Genomic DNA, 20893 nt, shown 5'->3' with positions numbered 1-20893 from the left:
GCCTGTTAGGTTAGTGGATCTGCACAGAGGCCAACATGGTGCAAGCACAATGAAAGCGAGGCAAAATGGGAGAGGAGAGGTTGAGATAAGGGGGAAGGGCATGGAGACACAGATCCTCCACGGCCGTGGAGAATATGGTGAGAACTTCGTTACTTTTAAGTAAACTGGGAAGTCAAGGCAGGTTTTTAGGAGAGGAATGGTATGATTTCATTTACGTTTTAAAAGGATGATCTGGGCTGCTACATTGAGAATAGGTTGGAGAGGGGCTTAGAAACTAATTAGGAGGCCACTGTAGTCATGACGGTGGCTCAGACCAGGATAGTAGCAGGGGAGGCATGAAAAGTAGTCTGATTCTAGATATACTTTGAACATATAATTGGTTATGGGATATGAGAGACACAAAGAAAGTAGGGATCACTCTAAAGCTTTGGGCCTGAGCAGACAGGGCAAAACTGCCCTCAAATGAGATGAGGAAAACTATGAATGGAACAGGTTTAAAAGGAAAATCAGAAATTTGATTTTTGGATATGTACATCACATACAAAGAGTGTTGAATGGCAGTTGGACATATATAATCTATAGTTTGGAAGAGAGGTTTGGGTAACAATCTTGGTTTTAATTGACTTATAATTGATATTGAAAGCTATGGGACTAGATGAGATAGGTCACCAAGATAAAGAAGATATGAGAACCAAAGACTAAGCCCTGGAGTAGTTCAACATTAAGAGGTTGAGGAAAAGAGCAGGCAAAGGAGACTTGGGAAGGAATAACTAGTGAAGAATGAGAAAAACCAAGACAGTTTTGCTCCTGAAAGCCAAATGAAGACGGTGTATGAAAGGTGCAGGGGACTTTCATCTATGTGAGATGCTAATGTCAGGATGAGTAAGAGGAAGGCTAAGAAATGACCAAGGGACTTAGCAATGTGGGGTCATCAGTGACCCTTTTCAGGAGTTTTGGGCAAATGGTAGGGGTGAGATCACTCTAATATCTATTGACTAAATTAATTTTTTGATCAACATATAAGGCTTCTGCCCTCAAGTAGTATATAGTTCAGGAAGGGAATAAGACAAGTAGACATATATTACCTTGACTATGATAAGCATTCACCATAGAAATAGAAATAAATTGATAGGGGATGGAAGGGTGTTGAAATGAGAGGGATGTCTCATCCAAGTCAAAGTTCTTTATTGTGATGGTGATATTTCATTTGGGCCTGAAAGTTTAGGCTTAATTTCTGTTGGCTTAGGGAGAAGGAAGGGTACTTCAATCAGAGGAAGTAAGAAGAGGAAAGGTACCAGAAAAGAAAAATGTAGAGCTTGTCTAGAGAATGGCAAATAGTCCAATTTGGTAGGTGCCAAGGATACCTAGAGGGCAAGGTTTCTGTCCTCTGACTGCCTGAATCTCTAGGGGTGTGTCCCGGAAGGGAGTCTGCATTTCTAATGAGCCTCCCAAGTAATCTTGCACATCAAATCTGAGAACCACTGCTGATGTTGTTAGATGGCACAGGGACAAAAACTTTAATACTTACGAGTGTATGTTTATATTCATATTAGAAAAATGTCACTGTAATATCATACATGTAGTTTCCTATTTATTACTGATTTGTACAAGGCTATTTAAGTTAAAATAGCCTTGAAAAGAAATGATGAAAAGAAAATATTCATTAATCATAATTGAGACAGCATACATAGCAAAGATAATGAAGGATGTATATAAATGTCCAAGGCTTGAGAAACACTGCTGTAGGAACTAGTGAAGGATGAAGCTAGAAAAGAGGTTGGAATAATATTTGAGAGTCTTGAATGCCCAGCTGAAGAAGTTTGTACTTTAACAATATGCTGATTTTATTAATTTCAAGCCTACAAAAATACAAAGAATAACATAAAAATACCCATGTGCTACCACTGAGCTTAAGAAAAAAATTACACATGTAATTGAAATTTACAGGCGGCCAGATGGCTCAGTTGGTTAGAGGGCGAGCTCTTAACAACAAAGTTGCTGGTTCAATTCCCCCAGTGGGGTGCAATCCCTGCAATTAAGATTAAAAACAGCGACTGGACTAGGAGCTGAGCTGCACCCTCCAAAACTAGATTGAAGGACAACAACTTGGAGCTGATGAGCCCTGTAAAAACACACTGTTCTCCAATATTCCGCAATAAAAAAATTTAAAAGACAAAACAAAGAACACTGGATTCATTAATAACATTTTTAAAAAGAGTAAAGATTATGTCTTGCTCATTTTATGCTTTAGATATGATAGTTACTGAGATCCTTGCTGCACTGAGTTCTGCTAAAATTGAATTAATTTAACAATTTTTATTAACATTTTAAAAATCACGTAGTTAAGGCTTTAGAATATTCATTCATATAGCATTACAAATTAAACATTAGAATCTACACTATCTAGCTTCATTTTCAAAATAAGAAAACTCAAAATACATCCTTATCTACAAACAAGTAATTTTAAGTTGTTTTCATTTTTAAAGAGAAAAAAATAACTGTTTTACTAAAAATGTCAAATTCATTTTTTTTAGGAAGCAAAGGAAAACTGCTTAGTTTACAACCTTCCAAGCACAAGTTAATAATCAAGTTATTAATTGACAAAGTGAGTTTTTGATACTGCTGCAAAAAGCTATTAACTTAAGAACAACACTTTTATTAAAGCAAAGTTAATTGACTCTGGCAAAATTCTCAGTATTTCCAAATGATATTTCAATATTGTTCCTCTTTGCTTTCATATTGCATATTACTCTGATGCATCAAGAACAATGATTTCTACGTATTTTTCCAATGTAAAAATCATAATAACTATCAATGTAAAAACCACAAAACCATCTGTTTTTAATCAGAAAATATCAACATGCAACTCATCTGTGAATCTTGTTTTTTCAACTTGGTTATAATAATTTGTTTCTATTCCAGGAGTAGATCACTTTACTGTTCTAAATAGACTTATTTTAACCTAGATAGAAAATAAATTAATAGAAGCAGAAAAATGGAACTTTTTAATGGAAAATATTCATCAATATCAATCTATATTACAACATCACTTAGATTTGTATATTTTAGCACATCCATAATATTTTATAAGGACACAGAATTATCAAACTAAAATATACAACTATTACTAATTTTAAGTAATAAAAGAGGAGGAAAGTAGAGGATACATATTTTGTTATGTTCACTTGGCCTTACAGGTTGAAAAAGATGACAACTGTGAGAAATGAAGAATAAAGAAAGGTTCTCATATATGTCATTTTCTCCTCTTCTCATTCATTTTTCTGTCATGGTTCTGTTAAATTTCCTCTTTTAGGTCAAGTAAACTAAACTTTTACTTTACTAGGTCAAGTAAACTAAACCTAGCTTATACGAAACTTTTTAACTTTTTCATTTTAAAAAAGTTATAAAAATCAAATTTCAACCCACTATGTCTATTTTCCTGAAAAAATTAACTGTAAGTAAAGTAGTCATAAGGTACTATTATCTTTGAGCTCAAGTTTAAAATTCCCAAAAGTGATTCTAGTACTGATTTTACTTACCCATAAAATGGTAACCTATAGCTATTGTTACTAATAAACCAGTCCATCCAGTTATGCTTACTTTCCAAATAAGTAATCTTTTTGACTTTCTAAAGTACTAAAAATATAGACAATCCTTGAGGCTCTATAAATGTTTCAGCAGTACTGTACTCAAGGAGCAGAAAAATGCAGAAGTTTAAAGATAATGAGAAGGAGTTAAATAAACCTATTTCAAAGATCCTATAAGTAGAATAGATCAGATTAGACAAGCTTATTGGAAGGTAACAACACAGCTCATTTGATAAAGCAGTTCTGAGAAATCCAAAAATACCATTTTTCTTTTAAAAAAAATCAAAGAAGCACTTGAACTAACAAGAAATAATGCACAATTTGGCTTGATCAAATACTTCATTAATTTTTTTTCTACCCCCTAAGGTACTGCCCTTTTAAAATCTTCTTCAAATAAAATATAACCAAATTGCTTGCCCATATAACGTAATGCCTTTGCAAAGGGATTTTTATTTCAACAGTGCCACCTAGTGGACCAATCAATACTCTCAATTGGTCACTACTACGTAGTTGGTTTCATCAGTATCAGAGGCTAGGAATCCCCAAATAGTTTTATTTTCTTGTTCACAATATTCCTAATATTAACACCCAAAGGGCAACTTTACAAATGTATCATAATTTACAGATTTCTGTCTTTTTATAGGCTATCTCTAATAAAAATTAGGTCATTTACAAACATTATTATAATATTTTAAATAACAGTACCTTAGTGATTTCTTCAGAAGCTCGTTTGAAGTCCTGAACATTTCGACAGTAAAATCCTATTGTACAGCTAGGATCCATTTTTCGAAATGACATCTTTTTGGGAGAAGGACAGTGGAATGTCTGTAATTTTAAAAGTTCTTTAGGATTAATTTACTTTTATTTGATGGACATAAGTACATACAAGATTACTTCATTTAAAATTTGCCATCTAGCTCTTTTCAAAACTATAAACATGCTTTTCAAATAGTGTTTTAGTCTATCCAATGCAGATGGTCCTTCCTACTTTCCAAAGCTGTAAAATATGACAGCCAGCACTGTGTATATTCAATTAATCAAACCTCCACCTTATGTGACATTAGTGCCATTCTGTAAAAGACTGTGTCAAAGTAATATGCATTTCTAACACTTGCAGAAAGGAAGAAAAATGTGCCACTGAAAGAGACATGAATAAGCTAATACAAGGTTTAGAATCAAGTTAGCCATTTCTGTGAAAGTACAATTAAGTCTGTTTTGTTAAAAAAAATTTAATGTGTTTAATAAGGATATTATGACTTTTTAAACAAATATACAGATTCATGTAAATGTTCCATAGTGAAAAGAAGTCAACTTGAGAGTTTTGGCAATTGACACAATTAGTACATAACTGCACATTCTTCCAACCCACTCTTCTACTGCACGTTAAGTTCATGTTTATTCCCAAACAGGACACAAGTGAAAATTGCTCTATTATGGTCCTTGCTCTCCTTCTTACCTGCCCTCCTGTCCCTTTAGTTCTCTTTTCTCAAGTGGTCACAGCGCCACAGATGTAAATGGGCTGGGGGGGCAGTTCTAGTCTCTACCCTTGCTACTGGGATATGACTATTAGTAGAGTATGAATCTTTAGACAATACAAAAGTAAGAAAAGCGCAGAATACAAAGCTAATGATTCCAATTTTTTTTTTCTTCACTACCACAATCTGGTATTTTGTTTTAAAGTTGTTTTTTTTTTACTCTTTGAATGCTCATATATCTTGTCTCTAAAAATCACTGATGCTACCAAGTCTTTTTTATATGTATAAAAAAAAGATGTTTATGGACAAAAGGAGAGCCACAACAATATATATTCATATTTGTTTATATTTGCATAAATTCTGTAAGGATATACAAAAATTAACAAGTTTAAGGGAGAGGAATAAAACTGGACAGATGGGAGACAGGTGTGGGAAATTCTTTGCTGCATAGTTTATATTTTCGGATTAAAGAACAAGCTCAATTAAGAAACAATCTTGGGGTAGCCGGTTAGCGCAGTTGGTTAGAGTGAGGTGCTAATAACACCAAGGCTGCCAGTTCAATCCCCGCATGGGCCACTGTGAGCTGTGCCCTCCTTAAAAAAAAGAAAAGAAAGAAACAATCTAGGCTGAATTTGAACTTAAAAAGTTAAAATTTCTCTATATTTGGTGCCTAAAACTAAGGGATTTTCACCTGAAACTACCTATCAAGATATGGAAAAATGCAGGCTTTCCTATTTGCTGTGTTTCTGGTGAATCAATCAAAATCATCTTTTCTCTCCCTCTACGTCCTACTGATCCACTTAGTATCCCATGTTAACACTAGAGGATATGCAACATGCATACGTCCAAGCCGCTTCTTATTCCCTTATGGATAGTTCAATCATACATAAGATTCAAATCCAACATCGTAGCAGTAAATAGAGACCAAACAAATGTGTTTTCAAAACTATGACTTCTACTAAATGCTTAGCTAACACTTACTTTATATAGTGAGACCCAACTAGCTAAACTGGAACCTCCAGGGTATCAGTCATCACAAGTATTGTCTTAGTTGAACTTTTTCTAACATTGCTTCATCTGTTTTGTTTATAAGGGGTATTAAAAACAGATCTAAAAAGGCATAGAAGAGCTAAGTAAACTTGTTAGTTAACAATAGGAGTATATTGGTCTATAAGGCACAGAGCTCTCTAGGTTAATATTTACCAAAATTATTCTTTATACAAGGTATCTAAAAACAGTCATTTGCCCAACTCCTTCCAAAGCCAATAAAAAGGAATATTTATTTAGTTTTTTACTACTTGGGGATAAGAAAGAAGGGTCAAAAGTTTGTACAAGATCCAAAAAAATATTTTTTAACTTATGTACAAGAGTGCCCTATATTATTCTAAAGTATTGCTTAAAGTTGTCATGTAAGAAACAATAAGAATAAACCAGAATAGGCTTTGCAGTGTTCCACTGTATTGCTTCAATTATCATTGATGGTAATGCAAACTTACTAAACTGTTATTCATGATTGTTTTGGTATCTACAAAGAACTTTTTTAACTATTCACAAAAACACAGATATAAATCTTCGATCACTGAAAACTGAAATTGTTATTGGGTGTTACGAATAAGGATTCATGCTACAAAGGCATTTGATATCATTTAAACTTAAAATTATATTCCTTTGTTCACCCATGAAGATTCTGAATTCAAACCAACATTAATTTATAATTCAGAATCACTTCTGTTTATTGCAGAACAAGTTAGACTTCCAAATATTTTCCCAAGTGGTATTACTAGGCTATGGTCAGTTTGTGATCATTCTTTGAGCTATGCACTTATGATTTCTTTTTTAATTTTGAAAATTCTAATTATTGGTAAGGCTAGCAGTTTCTAATTCACCCACATTTTAGGGAGGGTTCACTAGATACAAGTCTGTGACAATGAAACATACTTCTGAAAGAACTGGTCAAAGTGAGTGAATTCTCCTTTATTTCATGTTTCAAAACACTATTCATTGCCTCAACAATAGTTACTATGCACCCACTAAATGCTAGGCAGGGCTCTAAGCGCATTATTTGGAATAGTGGATTCTATTACCTAAACATACAAATATAATGAAATACTTTTAGGTGTGGCAATTTACATGAAGCTTCCTTAGTTAAAGAATCCCTTACTAATAAGCACTTCCTACTATTAATAACTGCAGTTCACATGTGTAATTCATAAAGGGTACATCTTTCACTGATGAATTCACTCATCCATCTATCTAATCACATCACATCATTCTAACAGCTTTAAGGCTACTAGTCTCTGAATTTACTAGGATTAAATTCACTAGATTAAAATAGTCACCACTGTATGAACTTTCTAAAACCTGAAACTTGAAATTAGGGGCCCAGAGATTAGAACAGACTAACATGTCTGCTAATGAGTCTTTTCTTACCTTATTAATAGAATATTAATATTACGGTAATAGAATATTATCTTAATACTAGAATAGAATTTGGTATTTGTAGGAGTTAAAACTGGTCATTCTCAAAATATCACATAAATAACATGAAGCAATAGTCTCTGGTTTATGAAATCTTAACTTATTAAATGCAAACACACACACAAAAACATTTTATATATGTGTATAAATACATATATATTTTATAGAATTGAAATATATATATAATATTCACTAGTCCTTTCAGCCTAACAGTTACAACTCTGCCTGTCCTAACCATTGACAATGCGGGTTGCAAGTCAATGTGCCCTCATTGCTAAGGCCTATTAGAGTTCTTCTCATTCCCTTCTAATTTCATGTTGTCCTTTCATGACTTTTCCTTTAAGGTTGTTCATGCTGCATCTTTGAACCCCATTCTCTATCTGAAAATCATAGAGTATGAGTTTACACATTATAATATGTCCTTGCATTAAACCATAAGCTCTATTCCTCAATCTGGACCGAGGATTGCCCTGACATATCCCCACTGCTCAATTTATGATGTAAATATGACTACGTACTTACATTCACTTCACAGTGTTAAAAACTCAGTGAAGATAACTAAAGATGAGAAAGATTATCTTAAAAGTATAGGAATCCAATAGTATATATACTAATATTTTTATAGGAAAATGTCACAAGAATTAAAAATTAATACAAATGTATATAATCAAAGCATTTGCAACTACAGATAAGAAAAAGTTCAAGAGGACTCTAAAGTGCTTAGGACAGTATCTTGCACATAGAATGAGCTCAATAAATCATAGTTTAAAAAGAAAGAAATATCTTGGTCTGATTAGGTTTCAAATTTTTAAATATTCAACTGTAGACATAGAGAAATTCTATGCCAGAAGAACACAGGATATAACCTGCTAAATCTCTTCTTCAATCTCAAATATTCTGATATACTACTTTTTAAAATTTTCTTAATCCTATTGGATTCAGGACCCTCACTTAAAATTATTCATAGCAATTGTTTACATAGAATCAGATAAAAGGTCTAAGATTTTAATTTCTCCATCGACTGACCAAAAGAAGTATTTATCCAAAAAAAAAGTTGCTTTCAAAAATAATTTTAATAATTGAGGTATAAGGGTGGTTTTAGAATGTGCATATAATTCATTACATCAAACAACAGCAAATTTCAATAGCATATAAACAAACACACAACCAATATAACAAGGCAAGGATGGTTAGTAATATAGGGTAGTTAAAAAACCTCCACTTGGAGCCTGTTAAGCTTAAAATATGATAAAAAGCAGAAAGTAAAATTATATCTCTGTACAAAGATAGATAACTTGCTATATTTTTTATATTATACTCTCATAGGAAAATAAATGATGCTATTCAATAAATAATCTGAGCTAAATCCCTGAAAAGAAAAATGAAAAACTGTCCAGAGGAATTACCCAGACAGGTTGAGGTAACTCTAGCAGCATCTTAAAAATGCAACATTTAAACCTACTTCCTTGGTGTCTCAATGCATAAGAAATAAATGCTTCTACGCATTTAATTTAAGAAGTTACCTAATTCCACCAAATTTTACTTTAGAAAGTCTCTTAAAAATCAATTCTTTTTTTCCATTCTCACTACCACCACCCTACTTCAAGCTTTTATTGATTCACTTGTAAAGTGTTGCAACAACCTCCCAATAATCTTTCTAATACTTTCTAATACTTTCTAATACTTTCTAATACTGATTGTGTAGACATAACTAGGATATTCATTCACCTGGCATCTTGGTAGTCTCTCAAAATATCAGATGACTAGTCTCTCTCTACTGGCCAAAATAATGAACACCAATAATCTTTTAATTTGCCTATTTTAGATAATACTAGAACACTATGAATACTTTTCCATCTGAATCTCAAGTATCTACTTTTTTAAGGAGTCAAGTTGGCACATACACACTAGAAATGTAACTTAGACATAGGACTCAGCGTCATAAGACCACACAGCAGTAGAAAAAGAACTACAGTGTGGTTCACATAGCACAATTCTCTAGTACCTCCTGCGGCATCAATTAGTCAACTAGAAATATTTATTAAGGTTCACATTCAAGATACTATGAAGGAAGAAAGTAGAAAGCAAACCTGACCTTTAGCCTCAAGATGCTTGCACTTTCGTTAAGGTAATAGTTAACAAAGGATGCTACAATGTTTTATAATGCATCTTTCTGAATCAGATTTTAATCTTGCAGTTGATGTTTTCATAATCTACCCGTGAAATACTATTAGGCACTATTATTAGCTAGCAAGCTATTACTAAAAGTACTAAACCATACTTCGAACTTGTCAAGCCCTTGATTATTAGTAATCTATGCCACTCAAGTGATTTAAATTGTTTTAAAACTCTATAAAAGCATCAACTGGGAAAACAAGAACCAAAACAATGTAATAATTATGTCTCACGCAAATTTTCTGAATTAAAATGCTGGCTCACAAAATGACCAACACAAAGGAAAAGAAGTTGTTAAGAAATCAAAACTAAAACAAATATTAGAAACCCAACTAAGCTCTTAAAAACTTCTTAGCTAGAGGCTAAGATTTAATTACTATACAAAATAATTACTTTAATTACTATGCAAAATAGTTTAGCAGATAGTCTTCTTAAGTTACCTTATCATTCTAACCCAACTCCATCATCTTCTTTATTTTTCTTTTGTTTCCCCTCTTTCTTTTTTAAAACATGCCTAACATTTTTATTCTTCAGTACTGTTCAGCTACATTATCTACAAAATTACTTGGTGGCTTGATCATTTATTTTGGTAGGGCTAGGGTATCTAACAAGTTAGAGACAAAGATAAATGGAGAAGAAAGTATATCATAAATTAAAATTCAGCTACAAATTATTTAACCTTTGACCATGGCATGGGTTATGGTTTTACACACTTGTAAAATATTGATTATTAACCTGTAGTTGTAATATCATAAAAGCACATCTCTAAATAATCAGGGTTTGCATCATATGATAAGAAAACAGCTCTTAATCCATAGTACCTCAAGAGGGAAATCCTTTATGCTGACATCTACAAAAGATTGGCAGTAATGAGGATCCATGTAAATCAAACTGTCATCTACAAGGGCAAAACAGAAGACAAGTAATTCAAAAAACACCTTATTATTACACAGCTTACAATCCAATTTCTATGTAGAATAGCTGAAAAAAATCTGGGAGTAACAGCTTGCCAAACTGATATTCATTGACTGAAACATAGATTTGCACAGGACAGATTAACTTTCGCATAATCAAATATGCTTGTATAAGCAGAATTTTTATAAAGTGATGAGACTGTCATTTAATTTTTGGTGATAAAATTACTTTCACAAACACACAATTATATTCTACAGTTTGCACATGAAAAATGTATTGCACTATTTTATCCTGACAGGAAGAACATATTGCTTGTCATTTTATCATCAACTAGCACCACTAAACCTGGTAAAAAAGTAAATATGTAAATAGCAACTGCCAGAATGTGAAAGCAATGTCTTCTGAAGTTTAGTGAAACCAATAAATTATGCCTTGTTTATGCAATAACAGAAATTAAACATACATTTTACAGAATCCAATTACGTTGTGGACCAAATGACAAATGAGTGGCTATGGGAGGGCTGATGAATTTATAAGGTACTCATTTTGCTCTGTTAATCATCCTGCTTCCAGATGATCTCATATTAACTTTCTGACTTTTAAAAGAAAACAATGAGGAAATATATTTTACTAAATCACTAACCTTGAAATCCAGCAAAGTAATATGACTGTTTGGGTTTGCCACCAATAATTCCCACACAGTATTCAAGGCTTAAAATGCCCTGCCAAAGAAATTAATTCAGATTTGAGTCAGGAGACTAATGGTAATTATTCAAAACAACCAAATTTGTATTCCCAATATTAGTCATTCCCAAATTTTTCTCCACCAGTTTTATTTGTATTACATTTGCCCTCGTGTTCTGAAATCCTTTGTCTATCAAACTACCCTCCCTCTTCTTCAAATCACTCAACATTAGCATGACTAAATCAAATATTCTGATCAGCATGTCACTCAACAACATTAAACAACTACTATACACCAGATATAGAGATAGACAACATTACTACATAAAGGCCATAAAATTCCTGCCAAAGCCCAAACACCTGGCCTTTCAGTTGCGGGGCAGCCTTACTGTGGTCAATGTAGTATTCTCACCAGGCTTTTTGAAATGCTAGAAATAGTTCTTTGACCTTGTTACTGTTTTCATTGAACCTTTGAGTCTTAGAATCCAAACTGAATACCATCTCGTGGCATTTTATTTGACAGATTTTTTTTTATGCTACCTCATTTGGAATAAATATAAAGATTAATGAAAACATTTTAATCCAAGGAAAATAATAATTACTAGTGTATTTAAAATTGATTTATTTTACTAATCATAAAATACCGGGGATACCTCAATCAATTATTTAGTATGCCCCTCAGCATCTATTCTAAGCAAAGCTCTATTTAAGCTGGGCCAAATAACTCTATACCTTTAAAAAAAGCATATCATTAAAAACATGTCCAGTGGAATCAATTAATGTCTTGTCAATAGTTCTTGCATTCATTTTAGTATACATTGTTAGAAAACACTAATAATGATAAAGTGTATGCTATAAATCTCCCAAAGTATTAAACAATAGTTAAACTTTCCTTCTCATAAATGACAGGATGTTTTGAAATCCAGAAGATATAAAAATAAAGAATACATAAACAAATGCTTTCTATTCCTTTAACAAGTAATCAAACCATAGCAGTTTAAGCTTAATTATTTTTTCAAAAGTAGAATGTGGTTGTTGTAATAACAACACCCAATAAAAATTTCCCAACATCTCAATACTCAGCTCATCATAAGATCTGGGGGAAAACCTTGTTAACATATATTACCTATCTTCATCTATAGATTTACAAACACAATTTTATATATGTGGCATCATACAATGTACGCTGTTGTAAATTTTGTCATTTACGTCATAAATATTATTTCCTATCAATAAATATCGATCTATGTTATATTATATTTTATATTATATTATATTAATGACTAAAATAGTCTATTTTATGAAAGTAACAAAATGTGCTTTAAAACCCCCATTATGAATATTTAAATTGTTTTCAGGTTCTCACTGTTATAAATAGCCTTCTAAAAAACAACTGTATATTTTTAGTTTTGTGAAAATATAGAGGTTTTTTCAGAAAGGAGAACAGCAACAGAAAAAATAGAGAAGGCATATGAGATTGAAATTTTAGAGCTAACTAAAAAATAAGATTAAATTACTAAACAAAAAAAAACCACACTTGATAATAAAGATATTTACCATAAATGAGTCTATTGCTTTCCCCCTAAATAAAAATCCTTAACACAATTAGATAGTGAGGTAATCTGATCAGCCGAAACATAATGTGTATGACATAGGGCCCCATGAGGAAATGAAAGTTCTAAGTCCCTCACAGAAGAGAAAAGAAAGAAAAAAATATATAGCAAGAGTCAGGACTGATTCTCCTCAGAAGAAGAATGATTCCAAGTAATGGAAGAAAGACTTTGGTTCTTGACATCTATATTTCCTTTGCAACGGACTATAGCAGATTTAGCAATAAACACTTAGAAGCAGATTAGGAACTGGAATGCTGTTACATATAAAAGGCTGTATCTTTGGAAACTTGAAACACTTTTCAGTTCCTAAAAAAGCTTCTTCACAGTTATCTACTGGTGAGTATTTATTGAGCTGTATCCATGAAGCAATAAATAAGACTGAAGTAATCAGTCAAAAAGGAAAGTCCTAATTTGTCTTGCTGAAGAAAGAGAACATATTGGATTTTCCTCATTCCAGGTCCTTTAAAAAGCTATAAATAAATAAATAAACTTCCTGTGGTAAGGGCTGGTAAAGCACCGCACCAAATTTCTTTCTTCTCACAAAATGTAGCAGGAGAAGGTACCATCTCCGAAATACTGTGGAATTACCTTGATTAATAAATTTGAAAAATACAACTGAATGGTGAATTTTAGACAGTATTGTATACAACGGTTTGGCAGGGAAAAAAACAACTGCTGTCGAAGACAGAGGAGGAAACAGAGGGGGAGGGAAGAAGGAGAGTGAGGCATGGGGTAGAGATGAAAGTGGAGAAGGTGGAGAGAGAAGAGGAAGAGGAAGGGGAAACAGAAGAGGAAGAAGAGGGAGAGGAAGAAGTTTATTTTTCTTTTTGGGCTGTCAGACACACTATATTTTCACTTCTAAGTGAATGATTCTTTACATGCTCTCATTTTGGCTTTTGACCCAATCCCTGACCTGGCATAACACCTAGCAGCATATAATCTACTTCACTCAGCTATTTTTACCTGATAAATGAAAAAGTAAACTGTCTCAGTCGTCACTGCTCTCTCATTTTAGTGCACTATAGTATAAATTAAACTAGTAGAAGCTGAAACAAATGTGACATTTTTTAAAAGTCCATATTTTTAAGGAAAAATATTAAAAACAAAAGTTTTAGTCTCTGCTACCAATTTGCTATCTAAACTTGAACATATCACTTCACTTCTCTCTGTCTTTTCTGTTTTGTAAAGACAATCCAGTTCCTAGCTATTGTGAGGGCAAATGAGATAAATCTGTAGTACAAATGTCATACAAATATAAAGTTAACAAGTACTTGTTGAGCAACTCCTATATGCTAGGTACTGCAGATCACTTTAACAGCTAATCATGGTTCGTGTCACCACAATTCAGGCTCCAATGAATCATTCAAGAGCATCAGGCAGTCTGCCATCTGATAAATACTATCAATACCACCAAACAGCAAAGACCTCAAGCCATAGAGAAAACACCTCAAAGCCATCTGCAGCCCTTTGCACAAGCAATAGGTTTTGGCTAAAAGAGTCAGTTCCAAGGTTGCCTCATTTTCTAATCTCGTGGTAGTAGAAAAGGTAGAGGGAATCCAGTTTAGATTTGGTTAGAACCTACTAAGCCATGACAACTTGCCACAAGTCTCAAACCCTCAATGGATTCTCTACATGAAATGGTTCAGGACTTCTTACATTGCACCAATAACACTAATAAAGAACCCATATGTTCGAAATCAAAACCCCACTGCTATCTAGAGGATTCATACATTACCAATATAAATATTATAGTATTGGTATTATTAGTAACAAGTGTGCCTGCAAAATTTTAACAACTATTGCTAAAAGTCAATATACCAGCTAGAAGACTTCCATGTACCATGTATTGAAAACAAGTACTCTAGATTTTTAGAATCAGCACAATTTAGCCTGTGGATATATTTTCCACCAGATATGTAGGGACCACAATATGGGATTAAAGCTTCATGTGGGTAACAAATTGTTAATGAATCATAAAAGACAAAGCTAGACTATATTTCAAGATTACTATATCCACTAACTCCATTTAAAAAGAAATTCCATCTCTGGCCTTGAAAATAATGAGAATTTTTATTAAAAATATGAAAACAATATAAATACTATCATCTTAACCAGAAACTAATTATTTCAAAAGTTAAAGTTTTGTGCCAACTGAATGTCTTGGTGCCCAAAACAAGATAACATAATTAGACAGGTTCTTTTAGAAAAAAAGAATTGTGTGTTCTGAAAGAGAACAGATTTTTAACTGGTTAATATGAAGAAAACAAAGTTGGAACCTCCCCCACACTATCTTCATCATTTCTATCTATATAATCATTCTAACTTCTTATTGACCTTATGGTGGCACAGGAAACAAACTGAGAATGCAGCAGTAACGGAAAAGTCAGTTTGTTTCAATAATTACTCAATATAGTTTAATGTGGGTTTTATGAATAAACAAAGGTACACACTTTAAAAAAAATCACAAATAAGGATAATGGGAATTGTAGACAAATTATGATTTTTGCTGCATCTGTGTCTCCTAAATTAGCTACAAAGAATAAACGTCTTTTCATTTTGTCATAGAACACTGTACTCTTCAAATCTCATCTGATCTGGTAACACTGAAATTTAAAATCCTAATGTCAAACTTATAATCAAACAACTATAAAATCATCACTACTCATTTAATAGAAAAAATACTGCAAATCTGTAATTTTCATATAAGCTAGCATTGCCTTAAAAAAATTGAGCTCTCAGTTCCTACCTTTACAAACTCTAAGTAATCAGTGTTGGTTCTTTCTCCACCAAGTCGAACAGGAACGAGAATAATAACAGCTTTGTCATCTGTATTATCAGAGGCCATGGAAGCACACTGTTTATCAATTACATCAGAACTGTAAACTGAAAGAAACAAAATGAACATGCATTAAATTTTACAAAAATTATTTTCAGAAACACATTTACCCTAATTTCTCCCATACTGGCCAGTCATCTTATCTCTGACATTGCTATCAAGATCTCAATGAGTTAAAAATGCCTACTCCATTTATGCATTCAATAGATGCTTACTGAGTTGCTACTCTATGGCACTGGGTCTTCAGTAGTGAGCAAAACGGAGAAAAATCCCTGCCCTCAGAGAGCATACACTCTAATAAAAGGAAATGAACAGTAAATAAATAAAATATAAGACACACCAGATGGTGATTCGAAGAAAAACAGGGAGAAAGATGGATAGGAAATGCTGAGAGTGGAGGCAATTTTAAATAAGGTGGTAGGCAAGGTTTTATGAGAAACTAACATTCAAGTCAAGACTTAAAGAAAGTAAGAAACCAAGTACTGCAGCTACTTGGGAGAAGAGCATTCCAGTAGAAAGATCACCAGTGCAAATGCCTTAAGGCAGAAGCATAGCTAGCATATTCCAGGAACAAGAGGCCAGTGCCTCTGAATGAAAGTGATCAAGGGGTACAGTAATAGAAAATGAGGTAAAGTGATAAAGTTACAGATTGCTGGAGAATGAAGACAGATTATGTGAACTTTTAAAGGCCATTGTGGAGACTTCAGTTTTCATTTTTTGAGATGGAAAGCTATTGAAAAGTTTTTTTTTAGGAAGGGAATCCCTGATCTGACTTACACTGTACTCATCTGGTTCCTGTATTGGTACCATATCTTAGGGGTAAGAGAAAGCCACAGCAATAATCCAGCAAGAGATGATGGTGGCTTGAACAAAGGCAGTAATCATGAAGAAAGGGAATGGTGATGGGACGGTCATACAGAGTGAGTGAAAAGTGATCACCATGAAAACAAAGAACTCCCTAATATATTAAATGTGAGATGTGAGAGGGGGAAAAAAAGGAACCGTGGGTGATTTGAATGATTTTGGTATAAACAGAGTAAGAAAGCTGCCATTTACAAAGACATAGAAGACTGTAAGAGAGGAAAATATAGGAGGGGGATTGGGAATTCAGTTTCAGACATGCTAAGTTTGAGATATCTTTTAGACATGCAAGCAGGGAGGATGAGTAGGCAGTTACAGATATAAAAGCCTGGATTTGGGGAGAGGGTGGACCTATAAGTTTGCGAGTTGACAACAAACAGATGGTACTGTAAAGCCATGAGCCTAGGTGAATTTGAATCCGTGTACACAGAAAAAGAGATGAGCACAACATTCCAATGATTTTAGAGATCAGGGAGATAAGAAAAAATCAGGGAAGGAGACTTTGAAGGAATGGTCAGGAGGTTGAAGGAATTTTCTTTAGGAATGTATTTTAATATCGCAACTAATAATTCATAGTATATCAAGGAATATTTAATAAATGTCTGCTAAGTATAAGGTGCTATGTAGGATCAAAAATGTGTAAGACATGGTCCCTGCCTTCATAATCATTTAGAATATAACTGAGATAAACTAAATACATGAGAAGTCTGACCAAATAAACAGATAAAAATTAGAATTATATACATTCCTTACCTGTACAATCTTGCGCAACATAAATAGTTATTCCTTGTAAATCAGGGTGTCTTGCTTCTTCAACTGCTTTTCTAAAAAACAACAAGCATCATTCTTTAAAATCCTAACTAATATTTCCCGTTGGTAACTAAAGATTTAATTTAAGAGGAAAGAAAGCCTGACATTGCTATTTAACCTATAGTGTCAAGCTTTTGAAACTATCATCTGAATGGTATAAGAAATCAGGCCAATTTTTTCAAAGTTGAATATTACACTAAATTATTCAAAGGACATTAAAACTTAAGTTACAAAATATGTAAAAAAAAAAAAAAATCTTGGGTATAAAGCTATAAACCCTGCTCTCTCAAAATAGTTTCTCTCAACCATTCACCTGGCTATATTAAATGTTTTCTAACCAATGGTATTAAAATATGCTTCAAGGTTTGCTTCATATGAACTTACATTACTGTGAATTACTGTTTGATTTTCTTCTGGTACACTTATGAAAGTTTTTTGTTTTTTGTTTTCTTTAAAAGATAGCATAACTTTTCTTCCTTCATTGAAAAACCTGTATGACCTGAACAAATGAATTTCCTAATTTCACGTCTCAGAATTCTGCAAGTAACACTGTAAATTGAAAAATATTTCTAAGCATAACATTCTCAACACTGCACGTGATATGAAAAAAATCATGACAATATCTGTAGAAGGAAATTACATAAATTATGGAAATATGAATATTTTCATTTTAACTGTAGCTTTATAATTTTTCACTTAACATGTCTTATTATGCATGTTTGTCTGTGTTAGTACAGAAGAAGGATTGGCAACCTATGGCCTACAGGCCAAAGATGACCTGTGGCCTGTTTTTTTACAGCCTGCAAGCTAAGAATGGTTTCCACAATTTTAAAGGATTATTTTTGAAAAAGGAAAAAAAAGAAAAAGACAAATGGGCAACAGAGTCCTTATAAGACCTGCAAAGCCTAAAACATTTATTATCAGGTCTTTTATAAGGAAAGCTTTCTGATTCCTGAGGTATAAAACATAACATTTTGAAGAGTAGAAACTATGCTTTTATACATGTCATACCAAGCTGGACTTGATATTATTATTACCAATCCATTTAATAACATTATGCAAATACTTTTTCAATTGTAAGCCTCTGGCCTATAAAATCTAAAAGCAATTTAATACAGTATGCAAAAAACTTTGTGATAATTTCAAATTTATATGATTCTAAATGGAGTAAATTTACAACATACTATACTTGGAGGAATACTAATGATTCAGTTTATAATAACAATGGGACAAACAACAAATACAACAGTTTTTTTAAAAAAAACTTAAGTAGAACCCAAAAAAATGGCACATAAAAAAAAGATGAGGTATAGTGAAATCTGACTTTTGACTTTTCCCTAACTACTCTGAATGTCACAGACTCTTTACTTTTACTATGATATAATTATAATATTAATAGTTCCATACATTTACAATTCACAAGAATTTGATGTGTGCAAAGAAATGCTGGAAACATCAATTTTAGCTCTTGACATTTCATTACACTATCAGTACATTACAGCCCCCAGGTTATACTAGTAAAAAACAGAAAAAAACTGTAATGTTCCAAGGTTGAGAGAGATGTTAGTTTTTAGAAAATTTCAATAAGGTAGTCGAATGAAAACCTGGTTAGAAAAAGATCTTGGATGTTTATTTACACCTGTGAGCAAAAGAAGAAAAATTTGTCAGTAGATAAATTAAATGTAATTAGAGTTGCAAAACGTCTTGTTTTCTCCCTATTAGCAAATAAAAGCTCCTTTATGAATATTCTCATACAATTAGACTTTAAAAGTTCTAATTACATATACACACTGCAAAAATCTGTATCTCTGAGCCTAAGAATAGATCTCTGTCATAAAGTGAAAGATTTTAAAACAATTTTACCTTAAAATGTGAGCAACCACAGCTGGTCCATACCAATCTCCAGCTTTTTTCCCAGACTTCTTTCCATATTCTATTAGTTGATGTAAGCCAAAGAGAGCCAAGGGGGAATCACCAAACCAAGAGATGATTTTCCTGTGATAAATTTCATTTCGCATTTCATGATCATCAGAATATCTCCCAATTGTTTCCTTCAGAGAAATTGTTGGGGTTTTGAGTTCTCTTTCCCCTGAAAGCGATGCTTCAAATGATGCAGTGAATTTTTTTACAGTGTGGGAAGTCCATGATTCAGAGTCTGAATTTTCAATGTTCAAAGCATCAGGCCAGGTCCAAGCTATAGTAGTTCCAAAGCAAGGTGTTCAGATGTTTTAAATAGTTACACTAACAATTCTACTAAAATAATTATGTAACCTTCAAACTCATATGAGTTAGTAAATTAAAACAGTAAACTCAGAAAGAGGCAAATTTATAGAGAAAGAAAGTATAATGATTGCATATGGGGGGAGGGAGCGTATTGGGAGTAAGTACTAACAGGTGTGAGGTTTCTTTTGGGGATGATGAAAATGTCCTAAAATTAGATTATGGTGATGGTCACAGAACTCTGTAAATATACTAAAAACCATTAAATCATTCATTTTAACTGAGTGAATTTATGATATGTAGATTATATCTCAATAAAGCTGCTTTAAAAAGTAAGTAAAGGTATGATCAGAGAAAATATGCCAATATATCATGATGTTTACTTTTGAGTGGTAATATGATTCTCTGTGGACTCTTCTATAGTTTCTAAAATTTCTAAAATAGGAATATATTACATATAAACACGAAAAAATTACCAAAATGAAAGACAAAAAGAAAAAAAGAAAGAAAAAAACAGTAAACTCAGGTACAAATGGACAATTCTGAAATATGCTTTTTCTTTCTTTTCTTTCCTTTGACAGTGCTGAGATGGAGGAAAGACTTTTGCATTCTATTACTAGTACTGCTTATCAGACATCTAGTCTGGACCACCCAAAGGCATCATAAACATTCACTAATGTTAAAAGTATTCATAACAGAATAACTTCAGAAAGTGGATTTTGTTTTGATTATATGGTAAAATAGAAGTCTGACAATGGAAGTATTAAATGTCTTTTCAAAATGGTTTTTGTCATACAATCCTTTCAGAATAACATAATCATTGTTTAAGGAATAATATCAATTATCTAGTAAATGAAAAGTTAATATATGAAGTCATTAAAAATCAAAGATCTCAAAAAAGTTAACTATTTCCACTACTTCATTGTTTTTAATAACAAGACAGTCCCAAAACATACGTGTAATTTTAAGTCAACAAAATGAGTCACGGATTTAGACATCTAGTCAGGACTATGAAAAATTTTTCCTTACATTATCCACACCACTTGTGAATAAACATTCTCTTTATATGATCTCATCAATAATCCCTATAGAAAGGTTACTAAATGTTTGTCATGCATTCAGAAAAACTAACAATTAAAAAAATGATAACACTTAGTAAAAACCAAATATGATAGCCTAAAATGGTAAACTAAAATTCTCCTACAAATATACACATTATAAAAAATTGACTAATAGAAA

General features: G+C 32.6%; 1 protein-coding gene across 5 annotated transcripts in view; it reads right to left on the bottom strand.

The window, feature by feature from the left end:
* The window catches only part of ATG4C (autophagy related 4C cysteine peptidase), a 64790-nt gene that overhangs the window by 10226 nt on the left and 33671 nt on the right, over positions 1-20893 (bottom strand). For 4 of the 5 annotated variants that reach the window (XM_033115634.1, XM_033115631.1, XM_033115633.1 and 1 more), the window contains 6 exons: positions 19298-19628; positions 17378-17448; positions 15674-15810; positions 11274-11352; positions 10537-10613; positions 4293-4412 (listed from right to left, as the gene is read on the bottom strand). In XM_033115634.1, the coding sequence (XP_032971525.1) occupies positions 4293-4412; positions 10537-10613; positions 11274-11352; positions 15674-15810; positions 17378-17448; positions 19298-19628 (815 nt within the window). Of the gene's footprint in view, positions 1-4292; positions 4413-5476; positions 5656-10536; positions 10614-11273; positions 11353-15673; positions 15811-17377; positions 17449-19297; positions 19629-20893 lie in introns of those variants that run through there. The other variant, XM_033115635.1, reaches the window with a different exon arrangement.

Source organism: Rhinolophus ferrumequinum, chromosome 9 (genome assembly GCF_004115265.2).
Source record: "Rhinolophus ferrumequinum isolate MPI-CBG mRhiFer1 chromosome 9, mRhiFer1_v1.p, whole genome shotgun sequence".
NCBI lineage: Eukaryota > Metazoa > Chordata > Mammalia > Chiroptera > Rhinolophidae > Rhinolophus > Rhinolophus ferrumequinum.
Note: the sequence above shows the minus strand (reverse complement) of the source record. Positions and strands in the feature narration are given on the sequence as shown.